This window comes from Python bivittatus, unplaced genomic scaffold, assembly GCF_059951505.1.
Source record: "Python bivittatus isolate LINGU-HERP-01145 unplaced genomic scaffold, Pbiv_v1 ctg000350_np1212, whole genome shotgun sequence".
Taxonomy (NCBI): domain Eukaryota; kingdom Metazoa; phylum Chordata; class Lepidosauria; order Squamata; family Pythonidae; genus Python; species Python bivittatus.
This window is the reverse complement of record NW_028277074.1, coordinates 25,312,279-25,326,802: the sequence shown is the minus strand read 5'-3', so window position 1 is coordinate 25,326,802 and position 14,524 is coordinate 25,312,279. Positions and strand designations below refer to the sequence as shown.

The 14,524-nt window shown below is 36.7% G+C and overlaps 1 protein-coding gene across 5 annotated transcripts in view; it reads left to right on the top strand.

Moving 5' to 3' along the window:
* USP9X (ubiquitin specific peptidase 9 X-linked) overlaps nt 1-14,524 on the top strand; it is a 124,461-nt gene that overhangs the window by 90,742 nt on the left and 19,195 nt on the right. For all 5 annotated transcript variants that reach the window (XM_088144758.1, XM_088144754.1, XM_088144756.1 and 2 more), the window contains 7 exons: nt 2,564-2,754; nt 4,879-5,052; nt 6,253-6,394; nt 6,757-7,507; nt 8,143-8,266; nt 11,897-12,122; nt 13,199-13,328. In XM_088144758.1, the coding sequence (XP_088000884.1) occupies nt 2,564-2,754; nt 4,879-5,052; nt 6,253-6,394; nt 6,757-7,507; nt 8,143-8,266; nt 11,897-12,122; nt 13,199-13,328 (1,738 nt within the window). The remainder of the gene's footprint in view (nt 1-2,563; nt 2,755-4,878; nt 5,053-6,252; nt 6,395-6,756; nt 7,508-8,142; nt 8,267-11,896; nt 12,123-13,198; nt 13,329-14,524) is intronic.

Below are 14,524 nucleotides of genomic sequence, written 5' to 3'. Positions count from 1 at the left end.
TGGATAATAACGAATGCATCACTTTGGCACACTGGGCTAATGAAAAATGTTGCTAAAAGCATCAGTATTCACTTGGTAAGAAAATCTGTCATAAGAACAATACCAGGAGCAGGGATTTCACTGATTAGCACTTGCGTCTTGTCTGTCTTTTTCAGCCCTTCTAAATTCATCAGCCTGTTCAAGATAAATGGATTCACCAGTTGCACCATTAGATTGCAAAGTGTTTCAGAGTGCTGTCACAAATTTCTAATAAGTTTTTAGGAATATTGCGGTTATATATTTGTAAAGTGTCCGCTCCATTGATCCAAAACAATGGATGGACAATTGTGGTTAGACTAATGATGAATCCTTCTGATCACTGGATGATGAAGTTGATAGGTCTTCTCAAAGAAAAGGGAGAAAATTCCCTAACAAGGAAGGAAGGGAAGTTTGGCCTATGCTTTAAACATTGTGATAATATAAGTTTTGTAATTTTTATAGCTAATACAGTGGGGCAAAAAAGTATTTAGTCAGCCACCAATTGTGCAAGTTCTCCCACTTAAAAAGATGAGAGAGGCCTGTAAGTTTCATCATAGGTATACCTCAACTATGAGAGACAAAATGGGGGGAAAAATGCAGAAAATCACAGTGTCTGATTTTTAAAGAATTTATTTGCAAATCATGGTGGAAAATAAGTATTTGGTCAATATCAAAAGTTCATCTCAATACTTTGTTATATATCCTTTGTTGGCAATGACAGAGGTCAAACGTTTTCTGTAAGTCTTCACAGGGTTTTCACACACTGTTGCTGGTATTTTGGCCCATTCCTCCATGCAGATCTCCTCTAGAGCAGTGATGTTTTGGGGCGGTCGCTGGGCAACACGGACTTTCAACTCCCTCCAAAGGTTTTCCATGGGGTTGAGATCTGGAGACTGGCTAGGCCACTCCAGGACCTTGAAATGCTTCTTACGAAGCCACTCCTTCGTTGCCCGAGCAGTGTGTTTGGGATCATTGTCATGCTGAAAGATCCAACCACGTTTCATCTTCAATGCCCTTGCTGATGGAAGGAGGTGTTCACTCAAAATCTCACGATACATGGCCCCATTCATCCTTTCCTTTACACGGATCAGTCATCCTGGTCCCTTTGCAGAAAAACAGCCCCAAAGCATGATGTTTCCACCCCCATGCTTCACAGTAGGTATGGTGTTCTTTGGATGCAACTCAGCATTCTCTCTCTCCTCCAAACACAACGAGTTGAGTTTAGACCAAAACATTCTACTTTGGTTTCATCTGACCATATGACATTCTCCCAATCCTCTTCTGGATCATCCAAATGCTCTCTAGCAAACTTCAGACAGGCCCGGACATGTACTGGCTTAAGCAGGGGGACACATCTGGCACTGCAGGATTTGAGTCCCTGGCAGCATAGTGTGTTACTGATGGTAGCCTTTGTTCCTTTGGTCCCAGCTCTCTGCAGGTCATTCACTAGGTCCCCCCATGTGGTTCTGGGATTTTTGCTCACCATTCTTGTGATCATTTTGACCCCACAGGGTGAGATCTTGCACGGAGCCCCAGATCGAAGGAGATTATCAGTGGTCTTGTATGTCTTTCATTTTCTAATTATTGCTCCCACAGTTGATTTCTTCACACCAAGCTGCTTGCCTATTGCAGATTCAGTCTTCCCAGCCTGGTGCAGGTCTACAATTTTGTTTCTGGTGTCCTTCAACAGCTCTTTGGTCTTGGCCATAGTGGAGTTTGGAGTGTGACTGTTTGAGGTTGTGGACAGGTGTCTTTTATACTGATAACAAGGTCAAACAGGTGCCATTACTACAGGTAACGAGTGGAGGACAGAGGAGCCTCTTAAAGAAGTAGTTACAGGTCTGTGAGAGCCAGACATCTTGCTTGTTTGTAGGTGACCAAATACTTATTTTCCACCATGATTTGCAAATAAATTCTTTAAAAATCAGACAATGTGATTTTCTGGATTTTTCCCCCCATTTTGTCTCTCATAGTTGAGGTATACCTATGATGAAAATTACAGGCCTCTCTCATCTTTTTAAGTGGGAGAACTTGCACAATTGGTGGCTGACTAAATACTTTTTTGCCCCACTGTATATAATTAGCTATACAAGCAAAGATCAACAGTTTGGGGTAGTGGTTATGGTGCTAGCCTAGAAACCAGGAAACTGAGTTCTAGGTCTCCCTTAGGCATGAATGCTGGCTAGGTGATTTGGGGCCAGTCACTCTCTCTCAACTCAACCCACCTCACAGGGTTATTGTGGGGAAGATAGGAGGCAGGAGTATTAGGTGTGTTTGACATCTTGAGTTGACCAAATATATATTTTTTAAAAGTGGGAAATAGTAATAGTAATAATATCATCTGAAGTCCATTCACGTGGCAGTTAATGAAACCCGTCTACAAGGACACAAAAATTGTTTTGGCCTGCCTTCTCAGCAGAAGAGACAGTTGTCCCTAGAATATCAGATCCATCATCCTGTGACGAAAGGGTAATTCATTATAAGTCCAACTACCAAACTCTTATTTTGCAATAGTCTTCATGTGTAATATATTATTCCTTTCAAGAGCAATGTTGACCCACGTGATGAAGTATTTGGCTATCCCCATCCATATGAAGATAAACCAACTTTAAGTAAAACAGAAGACAGAAAAGAATACAACATAGGCGTATTAAGACATCTCCAGGTCATATTTGGTCACTTAGCAGCTTCTAGATTACAGTACTATGTGCCAAGAGGATTTTGGAAACAGTTCAGGTAAATGGGAAATTAACTTTTGTTGAAATGTCTTTGTGGTACATTACAAGCAGCATGCATTTAATAAAACATTAAGAGAATTTAATATTTCTAAATTGGTACAGCTTTCTGTGAACCTTTTAACCTATGTAGAAAGCATGCTAAAATTGCTCAAAGAAAAAAGTTACTGGACAGTTCAGAGAAGATCTTGGTGTAGATTGTCGATATAACAAAATGCAAACAAAAGCCTTGAATTCATGTGGGCTCCATCATGGTAGGAAGATCCTTGAGTGTGAAATGAAGTTTAATAGAAAACACAAAAATGAGTTATGAAATTTTGTCCCTTAAACTTCCTAGCTATGGCTGAATTCCTGTTTTTTCTATCTATTCATCAGGAAAGAAAATATCCAAGTGGTGAACAGACATGGTTTTTACTGTGAGCTAATTAATTCTGACACTTACTTTGCTGGTAGCAGTTTTTCAGACTGAATTCAGTACACAGGGAATACACCATTTCCATTTAATCCAGACTTTTATTTTATACTGAATCAGTTTTGTCTAACATATAATAAAACAAATATGTGAAAATAAAGGTAAATAAATATGAGAGCAATATACATCAAACCAATAATAATAGATTTACCTAAAACTACTGTTTGAAATATCACAAAAGGTAAAATATTATGCTCATTTCTAATACTCTTGAGAAGATTCAGTCTTATGTTCAAGGACAGAAGATATCTGAACTTTATTTTTATTTATGTATCCAATTTATATGGCACCCATCTCAGTGAGTGACTTTGGGTGATGAACAGAATTAAAATAGAATAAAAACAATAACAAACATTATAAAAATTAAAAATACGGGAAGCCGAGAAATGCATACACTGTGCCCCAGGCACAGAATCAGATCTTTGGGCCTTAGGAAAGGCCAGCAGGGTCAAGGCCATCCTGATCTCCAGAGGGAGAGTATTCCATAAGGTGGGCACTACAGCAGAAAAGGCATGTCTTCTAGGTCCTGCCAACCAGCATTCTTTCACTGACAAGACCAGAAGCATGCCCATCCTGCCTGACCGGATCGATCAGGTAGAAACAACTGGGTCCCTCAAGTAACCTGGTCCTAAGTCATGAAGAGCTTTAAAGGTGACAACCAGCACCTTGAATTGCACCTGGAAGCACATTGTTAACTAATGCATCTCACAGTGATGTTGCATGCACTGACTAACCGGCGCCATTTACTACCCATGCTGCTGCATTCTGCACCAGTTGAAGCTTCTGAATGCTCTTCAAGGGCAGCCCCATGTAGAGTGCATTGCAGTAATCCAGATGAGAGGCCACTGTACCTATTTGGACAGAATTACCTCATCCATATATACCCTTTTAAGTGTATCAAATGAGCAAATTCATGTCAGGCGTTATAGTTAATAAGGACACCATCATAACTAAAGCTTTCTGAGGCTTGACAAAGAGGATAAGTTGGTTCATAACTACCTCTATTCATTCCCATGTGATCTCAGATTCTCATGTCCAGGCAAACACTAAAGGTTCTGTACTTTATGGGAAAAGGGGCAAAATCTTAAGGTTGTATGTATGATTTAATTTATGTACATACGTACATCATTATATTTCACTTCAGGTTCACTGTAGAGGGGAAAGCTTAGAATGCCAGATGAAGAAAGGCTTATTACTTTGTTTTTTAATGGAAAAATCTTTTAGTTTTCCTCTTGAAACATTTAAAAATTGGTAGCTATAGCAGCAGGAATGGAGCTTTTGCCATATCCATCTTTTCTTCCTGGAATGTGTCTAGAAACAGCCTTTGACACCTAGCATGGACACACTAGCATTTTTCTTGAGGCATTCTGGGAAGGGAAAAAAAGGATGAAGTCATGAGACACCACTCTAAGTCCCATCTCCTAAATTATTTTAGGGACTACATTATTCCATAAATGAAGAGTTTGGGTGGTGACAGTAGTTTAGTCCTCCTTGTAAATGAATTGGTATATAATTTGAAGATTGTTGCATACCTGTAACATGCATCTTTTAGCAGAAATGTATATCAAGTTGAGATAAACAATTGTTTTTATTTCCATGACATTTAATTTGCTAGAAATCTGGTTTTATTACAAAAAATCTTTTTTGTTCTAGACTCTGGGGTGAACCTGTAAATCTGCGGGAACAGCATGATGCTTTGGAATTTTTTAATTCTTTGGTGGATAGTCTAGATGAAGCTTTAAAAGCCCTAGGTCACCCAGCAATGTTAAGTAAAGTTTTGGGAGGATCCTTTGCCGATCAGAAGATCTGTCAAGGTTGCCCACATAGGTAATGTGTTTAGTTATCTAACAGGACATTGAATATTATTGTATAAATATATGTATACTTCTTATATTAGCATTCTAAATGATGATTTGAAAAGTGATGATATATAACTATTTCATTCTGTAACTTTAATCAAAATATTAGAATATTTTAATTCCTTGAATTTACCGTATTTTTCCATCAATAACACGCCCCCATGTACAAGACGACCCCCACTTTTCCAACCCAAAATTAAGAAATCAATATTTTAAAGATAGTGCAGAACACATTTTTATTTAGTAATTAATTAACATTTACCTGATACACTCAGTGGGAGGAGGTCCAAACCGTCTCTCTGCAGCTCTATTTCCATGCTCTTTTGCATAACTGATTACATTCAATCACGAGTGAAACTGCCGATAGCTTGTCTCTGCAAACAGACTTCCTCTAATTGGTTTGTTCAGCATCAGCTGACGTCAGTTACATAAGGCTCGTGATTGGAGGAAGTCCGTTTGCAGAGTCAAGCTATTTCACTCGTGATTGGAGGCTAGCAATAGGAGGAAGCCTCTTTGCAGAGACAAAATATGGGCAGTTTTGCAACTGGGCGGTTCTCTCCTCGGCTAACTTCCTTGAATAAGACGCCCTTCAATTTTTAGCGTAAGGATTTTAGAAAAAAGTATCGTCTTATAGTCGGAAAAATATGGTACTTTTTTATGTGAATTCTATACTGCTTACCATTTGAGGGTTAATCCAGATCCAGTGGTTGACTTTGTTGATACTTATTCATGCATCTTAAATGGCAGTACAAACAAGAAGCCATTACAGCTACCCTTTTCTGACACTGATGAAATCATATTGAAAATCCATATGTACAGTAATAGTTTTTCCTTGAGCTTCCTTGTTTCTAATTAAATAAAATTAAAGTTTGTTGTTGTTCTCCTTTGTGTCAGATAGAACAGCTTGTGTTTATTTGCTCTTCCATATTCATTTGTTAATAAATGTAACCTTTTTTTAAACTTACATTAATATTTCTACAATATTGCCATGTATCCAGTGGGACAGCTTTTGTTTTAAAATTGCAATTGTCAGTCTAAATTGTTCTACCTAGGTATATATTTTAAATTTTCAGTAGACATTTTTATACTATTCATGAAGCTATTAATTTTGCTTAATGGTAAAAGATCATTCATTCAGCAAACTTAAACTATTTTGCTATCATTATAGGTACGAATGCGAAGAATCTTTTACAACACTGAATGTAGATATAAGAAATCACCAAAATCTGCTTGACTCCTTAGAACAATATGTCAAAGGAGACTTACTGGAAGGTGCAAATGCATATCACTGTGAAAAATGCAACAAGAAGGTAATTTTGGCATGCCTTAAGAAAACACTCTAAATCTGTTTGATTCAGCAGCAGCTGACATAGGTCAGTAAGACAACAATTTAGATGTTTTATGAGTATTGAGAGCTCCTATTCATCATATTTTAGTCAGAATTCAAGAATATTTCTTAGAATGATGGTGGCCAAGATCTCCATTTTTTTTTTAATTACAAAAGGAGGTACATATGAATTTAGAGCTGTATTGCTACCACTTCCTTAATTGTGTTATTTTAAATTTGTGTATATGAGACCAGAGAGTTGATTATAGCATTTTGGTTTTAAAAAATGGCTATAATTTGTTGCTTTTGATAATTCACAGCAATAAGTATGTGTTTATTTCTCAGGTTGATACAGTGAAACGCTTGCTGATTAAAAAACTGCCTCCAGTTCTTGCCATCCAGCTAAAACGATTTGACTATGACTGGGAAAGGGAATGTGCAATCAAGTTCAATGATTACTTTGAGTTTCCACGTGAGTTGGATATGGAACCTTATACTGTGGCAGGAGTAGCTAAGCTGGAAGGGGATGACGTAAACCCTGAAAACCAGCTAATACAGAATGAACAATCAGAAAATGAACATTCTGGAAGTACAAAATACAGATTAGTGGGTGTATTGGTGCACAGTGGTCAGGCCAGTGGTGGACATTACTACTCTTACATTATTCAAAGAAATGGAGGAGATGGTGAGAAAAACAGATGGTATAAATTTGATGATGGCGATGTAACTGAATGCAAAATGGATGATGATGAAGAAATGAAAAATCAGTGTTTTGGTGGAGAGTACATGGGAGAAGTATTTGATCATATGATGAAACGGATGTCCTACAGACGTCAGAAGAGGTGGTGGAATGCTTACATTCTTTTTTATGAACGTATGGACACAGTAGAGAAAGACAATGAACTTATAAAATATATTTCAGAACTTGCAATGACCACTAAACCCCATCAAATTAAAATGCCATCTGCCATTGAACGGAGTGTACGAAAGCAAAATGTACAGTTCATGCATAACCGAATGCAGTACAGCCTGGAATATTTTCAGTTTGTAAAAAAATTATTGACATGTAACAGTGTCTACCTAAATCCCCCTCCAGGTAAGTTTTTGGATATTCCTAGTGAAAATGAATTACACACTTATGTAAAAGTAGAAGATATTTAACATTTTTCAGACTTCTGGATTTCATTTTTAACATTTTCAGTATACCTGACAATTTTTCCCTGAGATTAATTTTAAAATGTTTACTAAATTACTTTTTAATACATTATGGATATCTTTCTTATTATCATTATCTTCCATGTCCATCTTGAAGCCAAAAAGCCTTCAATATAAACAAAATAAGGTGCTTAAGTGTACTTAGAGAGCCAGTTTGGTGTAGTAGTTAAGATATCAGGCCAGAAACTGGAAACCGTGAGTTCTAGTCCTGTTTTAGGCACAAAGCCAGCTGGGTGACCTTGGGCCAGTCAGTCTCTCTCAGCCCTAGGAAGGAGGCAGTGGCAAACCACTTCCAAAAAACCTTGCCAAGAAAACTACAGGGACTAGTCCAGTCAGTTGCCAGGAGTCAAAACTGATTCAAATGCACAAAGTGTACTTAAGATGTCAGGCAGTATCGCTGAAAAAAAGTGACAAATTCTTGAAGTAGATTGATTTAAGAACTATTTTGAGTCAGGTTGACTTTTCAGATTTCAGTACATATAAACTCAATTACAACATTCTACATTTTCTTTTTAGGACAAGATCATCTACTACCTGAAGCAGAGGAAATTACAATGATAAGTGTTCAGCTTGCTGCTAGGTTTCTGTTTACCACAGGATTTCACACAAAGAAAATAGTTCGTGGTCCTGCCAGTGATTGGTAAATTTTGACTTTAAGAGTGTTAATTAGTCATACCTTCAGTGTTTTTAGTGTACTGCTCGTATGATAGTATTTTAATCAGTCAGAAACAAATACCATTACAGTGAAATTGAAAGCTGTGTTGCATTTGCTTGCAACTTGTTTTTTAGAAATACAAAATTTGCCCTACTTTTGAGACATTAACACAAAGGTACATATTTAAACGTAATTGAGATTAGCAATTAGTATTGACAGTAAAACCAGAAAACTTCTACAGTTAGGGTTAATGTATTTTTTCTAATCACACATAATATTAGATTTTTTTCAATCATTTCCAGGACCTGTTGGTATTTTCCATATTTTATTCAACTTTGTTTTTACAACAGCCCTGTCACGCAGATCAGACTGATACACACTGATAGGCTTCAAATTACCTAGTGACCTTTATGACTAATGGTGATAGGAAGATGAATATTTCTGTCTATTACACAGTAGCATCTATCAGATGTGTGTCCTGCAACATAGAGCAACATGTTCTGGAGTTTTAGAGAGCATGTCTATTTGCATATCTCTAGTGGTGGGATAAATGTTCTTTTCTCTATTATTTGAACTGCTCGCTAGTATTATTATTGAGAATATTCTCTTGCTTTGAAGTTTGTTTGGCATGGCTAGTCTTTCTTTTCACAGTATCTGTTGCGCATACTAATTCCGGAGCTCTTGTTAGAGGGTATGTTCCTGAGCATTGCAGAGCTAAAAGAATAGCAAGTAACTGAGTGGCAACAGATGCCATTCAAAAAGAAAAATACTCATAATATAGTTGCCTTGGATGCACAATATAATTGCATCCTAGCTATATTGAACACTAACACTTTCATTATATTTGAAGTAAAATGTAGATTAATTAAGAAATAAATAAAAATGAGGCTCTTCTGTTCTATAAATTACATCTTGAGAAGAGAAAGAGAAATTTCCCTAGTCTCTGATACCCAGAGATTCTTTATACTAACAGTAGGCCATGTAAGAAACAGATACGGACAGTGGGTAAAGATTTTCTCCTTACCTGTCTCTCACCATTTGCCTTAGTGAGGAAATGGCTCATAGGTATAGAGAGATGAAGCAGTCTCCCGTACCCTTCAAAGCATCTGGAACCCATCTCAGGGTGATGGCTTTATCAGCACATTGCCTCTCATTTGTTCTGTGGGACAATTCTGGACACTGACAAGTCCTTGCCTTGTACATCTCTGCATAGTTCATTTGGTGTCAGTATGCTTTACTCCTGAATTAATCTTTTCTTTTTGTGATGACAATACAATCTATTTTTCTTCAAGCATTTCTAAAGGCTTGGGTTCAGTAATTCCACAATCCTCTAGCAATTTGTAAATCTGTATGGCTTGGCAACTAGCTTTACTAGCTGAAGTGTACTCAGCCTCTGTGGAAGACAGTGACACAGTGGCTTACTCCTTGCTGGCCCACCTGATTACTTCACCACCATAGAGGAACAAGTGTTTTGTGGTCAGCTTTATCATCAGCCCGGTCTTCATGCAAGTATTCAAGTAGGTCAGGGTTTCTGCTTGCTGGCAGCTTCAGCTTCATACCCTTGAGGTATATGCCCAGACTCTCAACTGGAGTCGAGTCACTTGGGATGGCACATTTACTTTCTGCATAGGAGTCCTGCAGCTTTGTCAACTCTTTATTGCTTTTCCTGTGGCAGGGGAGTTTCACAAGTTGTTAGGTATTTGAGGCTCTGTCTCTTTCTTTGCTGCTGTTTTCCATTTCTTGCCTTCATGAATTGGCAGCTTTTGGGTGTCTCCCCCAGTCTCTTGCTCCTTCACCCTTTCCTTTTGGCCATGAATGAGAACTTAACTATAGGGTTGTGATTTCTCTGTGAGGACCTTAACTATGGCTTTCTCCATGGGGAATGACAGATTACTTTTATCCCCTTATTCTGAATAAATTAAAAGAGCATGATTTCTCTTTGTCGCTTCTCCTGTCTGGCCATTGTTTGATTATATCTTTCCAGGTTGTCCAGTTCCATGCCTCTATATGTACCATTCACTTCACCCTGCATCTGAAAAATTGTATAAGTTTCTTTTAATTTTTAGCTTCATTTTTTTTCATTTGTATCTGTTTTATCTATATTTGACTGCTGGGCTGTCATAATAAAATAGTGATTTAGATTTGGCTGTTGAAATAGCTTCTACATATTTTTGATCCAGCCTGTGTCAGCTAGCATATACACATCCAGCAGAGAACATTTTTTTGTTAATCCATTTTATTCTGCGTAAAGAAAGAGGCTTCTCATGAATAGTTGCATTTACCTTTAAATAATTAAAGATCTGTCTACTCATAAATTCTCATCCATTATCAGAATATAAAATCTGTGCTTTCTTCCCAATTTGTTTTCTACATAAACCACAAATTGTTTGAATCTGCTGAACTTGTTATTCTTGTGGCTTATCAGGTGTAAACAGTAAAAATGAGATGATTCATTAAAAAATACTATGTTTTATGTTTTTTTATCTGGATCATAATTATAATAAACTTGGATCCAGAGTATAGGCTTAGCCCAGCTATCAGTGAATGCTAACAGACATTTATTCCATTTGAAGTCAAAGATAGGTTTATTAAGAAATGTATAGAATAAGGAAGCCGTACTTCTATCTAAACAACATTGAGAGAAAGAGTGAGTGTGTGCATGCACAGAATTTCCCTTATCTCTTAAACGCAGAGACTCATTTTATTAACATGCCAGATGAGAGACAGACTGGATGACAGTGTATAAAGATTCTTTCCCTTATCTGTCTCTCACCATTTGCTCTGGTGGCTCATAGATATAAACAACAAAACAAACAAACATTTTAATTGCTGCATGCCTCCAGCAGGGTACAGTCAAACCTTTGTAACAATTAACAGTTACAAAAGAACTAAATCAGTAATTAAAATTACACAAAAAGAATAAAATAAATATATGCCATAATATATGTACAATCATAGTGAAAATGATTCTACATAATGATAAACTTACCTAGCATCTAACTTTACTAATATAGCAAAGAGATGATGCAGTAATCTGACATGAGAGTAAGAAGAATTTGCCATAATTAATGACATGATCAGCATCCTGAATATTACCTGCTTCAAAATAGACATAAAGTGCTTCTCATTTGAACAGCCGTATCTGGTCATAACCAGCCCTTTTAACTATATAGATTGAAATGTGCCTGTTTTGAATTTGGTTCTATCTGTGCCATCAGACCTTCTCATTTTGATTCCTTATTTTAAAACAGATAGAACAATAAACCATAATTAATGCAAGCAAGAGTTTGAAGACAGTTGACAAAATTGCTTAAGTAGGAATCTTGGTTATTGTTAAGCAAAGTTAGCACTGTGGATGTAATATTTAAGGAAACAGGAAAGGAGCAGAGGAAATTTGGAGGATTTAAGGAAAAGCAGCAGGAAATCTCCCAGCTGACTCACAGTTAAGCAAGACTATGAGTTTGAAATCTTGCTATAATGCTAATGCTATATCCTTGCTATATTTAGTATTCCTTAACAATATTGAATACTTTAATTAGTAGCATTCTAACTATATTTCATATATATAGATCAGTATTCTGAAAATGTGATGCTTTTAATTAATATTTTTTTCAGGTATGATGCTTTGTGCATTCTCCTTCGTCACAGCAAGAATGTACGTTTTTGGTTTGCACACAATGTCCTTTTCAATGTTTCAAATCGCTTCTCAGAATACCTTTTGGAATGCCCAAGTGCTGAAGTAAGAGGAGCATTTGCAAAATTGATAGTATTTATTGCACATTTTTCATTACAAGATGGACCATGTCCTTCACCCTTTGCTTCACCTGGACCTTCTAGTCAGGTATGCTCATTCTGCAACCAAAATGCAATATGAAAGAACTAGTTTATATACAATGGTATAATCATCTGTTTTGATATAAAGGCATCCTAGTTGATTAACTATTTATGAATTCATGTTGGACTCTATGCAGTGGCTTATATTAACTTCCTGAATATTACTGGCTTGGGTGATATCTGCTTCATATTTAGCTGATTTAACTAATTAAGGGGAACAGATAAACGATAAGTTTTGTTGTGGGGAAAACAGGAGGCAGGAGTATTAGGTAAGTTTGCTGCCTTGACCAAATATATATATTTTTAAAAGGTGATATTATTATGGTTGGTCACACAGTCAGCCAGATGTTTAGACTGGATTTGGCATTTTTATCCACCTATTGAATCCTTCTCCAGGACCTGGGATAGGCAGAAGTTGTTGTTACGATGGTGTTAAAGGTATCGTCGCAGGATATAAGCTGTTCCAAGTAAAGCTGCTTTTTGCAATTGACTGACAGTGATTCTAGACAGTGGACATTGCAATACCTGGAGACAGCAGAATAGAAGAGAAAGAACTGGAGAAAATCACAAAATAGAAAGACCTGCAAATAGAAGTAGGACGACTGTGGCAAAAGAAAGCAACGATAGTACCAATGGTAATAAGCGCCTTAGGTGCAATCCCAAAACATCTGGAGCACCACTTGAACACCATTGGCATTAACAAAATCACCATCAGTCAATTGCAAAAGGCAGCTTTACTTGGAACAGCTTATATCCTCCGATGATACCTTTAACACCATCAAACAACATCTACCTATCCCAGGTCCTTGGGAAGGACTCAATAGGTGAATAAAAATGCCAAATCCAGTCTAAATATCTGGCTGACTGTGGAACAACCACCATTATTATTATTTCTCTACATTATATGCATATGCATATACTACACTAGATCTTCATAGCGATATAATACAATTAACAGTTTAGTTTCATTTGAGGTTTGTTTTGAGTCCAGTTGGTCCCTTAAAAAGGCTTAATGAAATTGTAATTTACTTTCTAGTATATTTAGCCTGTAAATAAAAATTTAACATGCCTTATTTTTTATAGGCATATGACAATTTAAGTTTGAGTGACCATTTGTTAAGAGCAGTACTGAATCTTCTTAGAAGGGAAGTGTCTGAGCATGGGCGTCATTTGCAGCAATATTTCAACTTGTTCGTGATGTATGCCAACTTAGGTAATTTTCTGTTTCTTTCTAAAAACAATTAAGGTAAATGTTCAGATAATTTCATTTGCATATGTCTTATTATTCCTGTTTTCTTTCCCTTTGAAATAACCTAATTTCATCAAAAGATTCGTGCCAAACTTTTTTATATGGCTCATTGGGTGTTGCAAAAACTTTTTTTTTTTTTTTTTTTACAGTCAAGACAGTAGTTTTCAAATTATGTTCTGGAAATTCCCTTCAATTCTTCAGTGAAAAAATCAACAGTAACAGGGAGGCTTCTCTGGAAGATGTGTTACCAGTATACCCTTGAATCCATGGCTAGAGGGAGACAAGTATTAAATGTCTTCCATACTTTAAAGGTGGAATAAAAAGATCTGGCAGGGTTGGCACACTCTGGGTTTCATCGATTAAACAATGCCACCTACAGGGACTCCAGAAGCACACCTTCTCTGTAGCAGTGTCTGCCCTCTGGAATGAGGTTCCCCCCAAAATTCAAATGGCTGGCACCCTATTGGGATTTCAAAGGGCCTTAAAGACCTGGCTCTTCACCCAGGCATTTGGAGAGGATGATTGATGTCCCTTTTTTCCTTTCTGTTCCCCTCTGCCCTCGTTGTCCCTTGGTCTTATGCTGTTTTTATGTTTTCTGTATTATTCTTTGTTTTTTAAATGTTTTAACTATTGTAAACTGCCCAGAGTTGCTGGGAGTCAGGCAGCATATAAATTTAATAAATTATTGTTATATTATTACTTAATTTTTTATGCAAGCACATGTGGTGAAATGCAAATAAAGTGTTAACTGAGTACTTCCTTATAATGAAGGCAGGGCAGAAAACTTAGCGAATTTGGAGAGAAAGCAGTGAAGAAAAAGAGTAGAAAGAGAAATAGGATAAGAAAAGGAAAGTATTAGTATATAGAAAAGAAAGACACAGATGTGAAAAAGTAAACTATCATTTTGTAAGTAGGCACAGAGTTCTGTATCTCTAAGCAGAAATAACTTGTATAACACACTATGTTCATACTGTTATTAATAAAGTTTTAATTGGTAAACAATTGATTCAGTAAATGAGAAAAGCATATAATATAATCACACAAGACCCTAAGCTACAGAAAAATACAAGGGAGAATAAGAACTCTTAAATTTATCATCTTAAAATGGTGGCAGTGAGATTTTATATTTATGCTCAGAATAAATTTTGAAGATACTATGC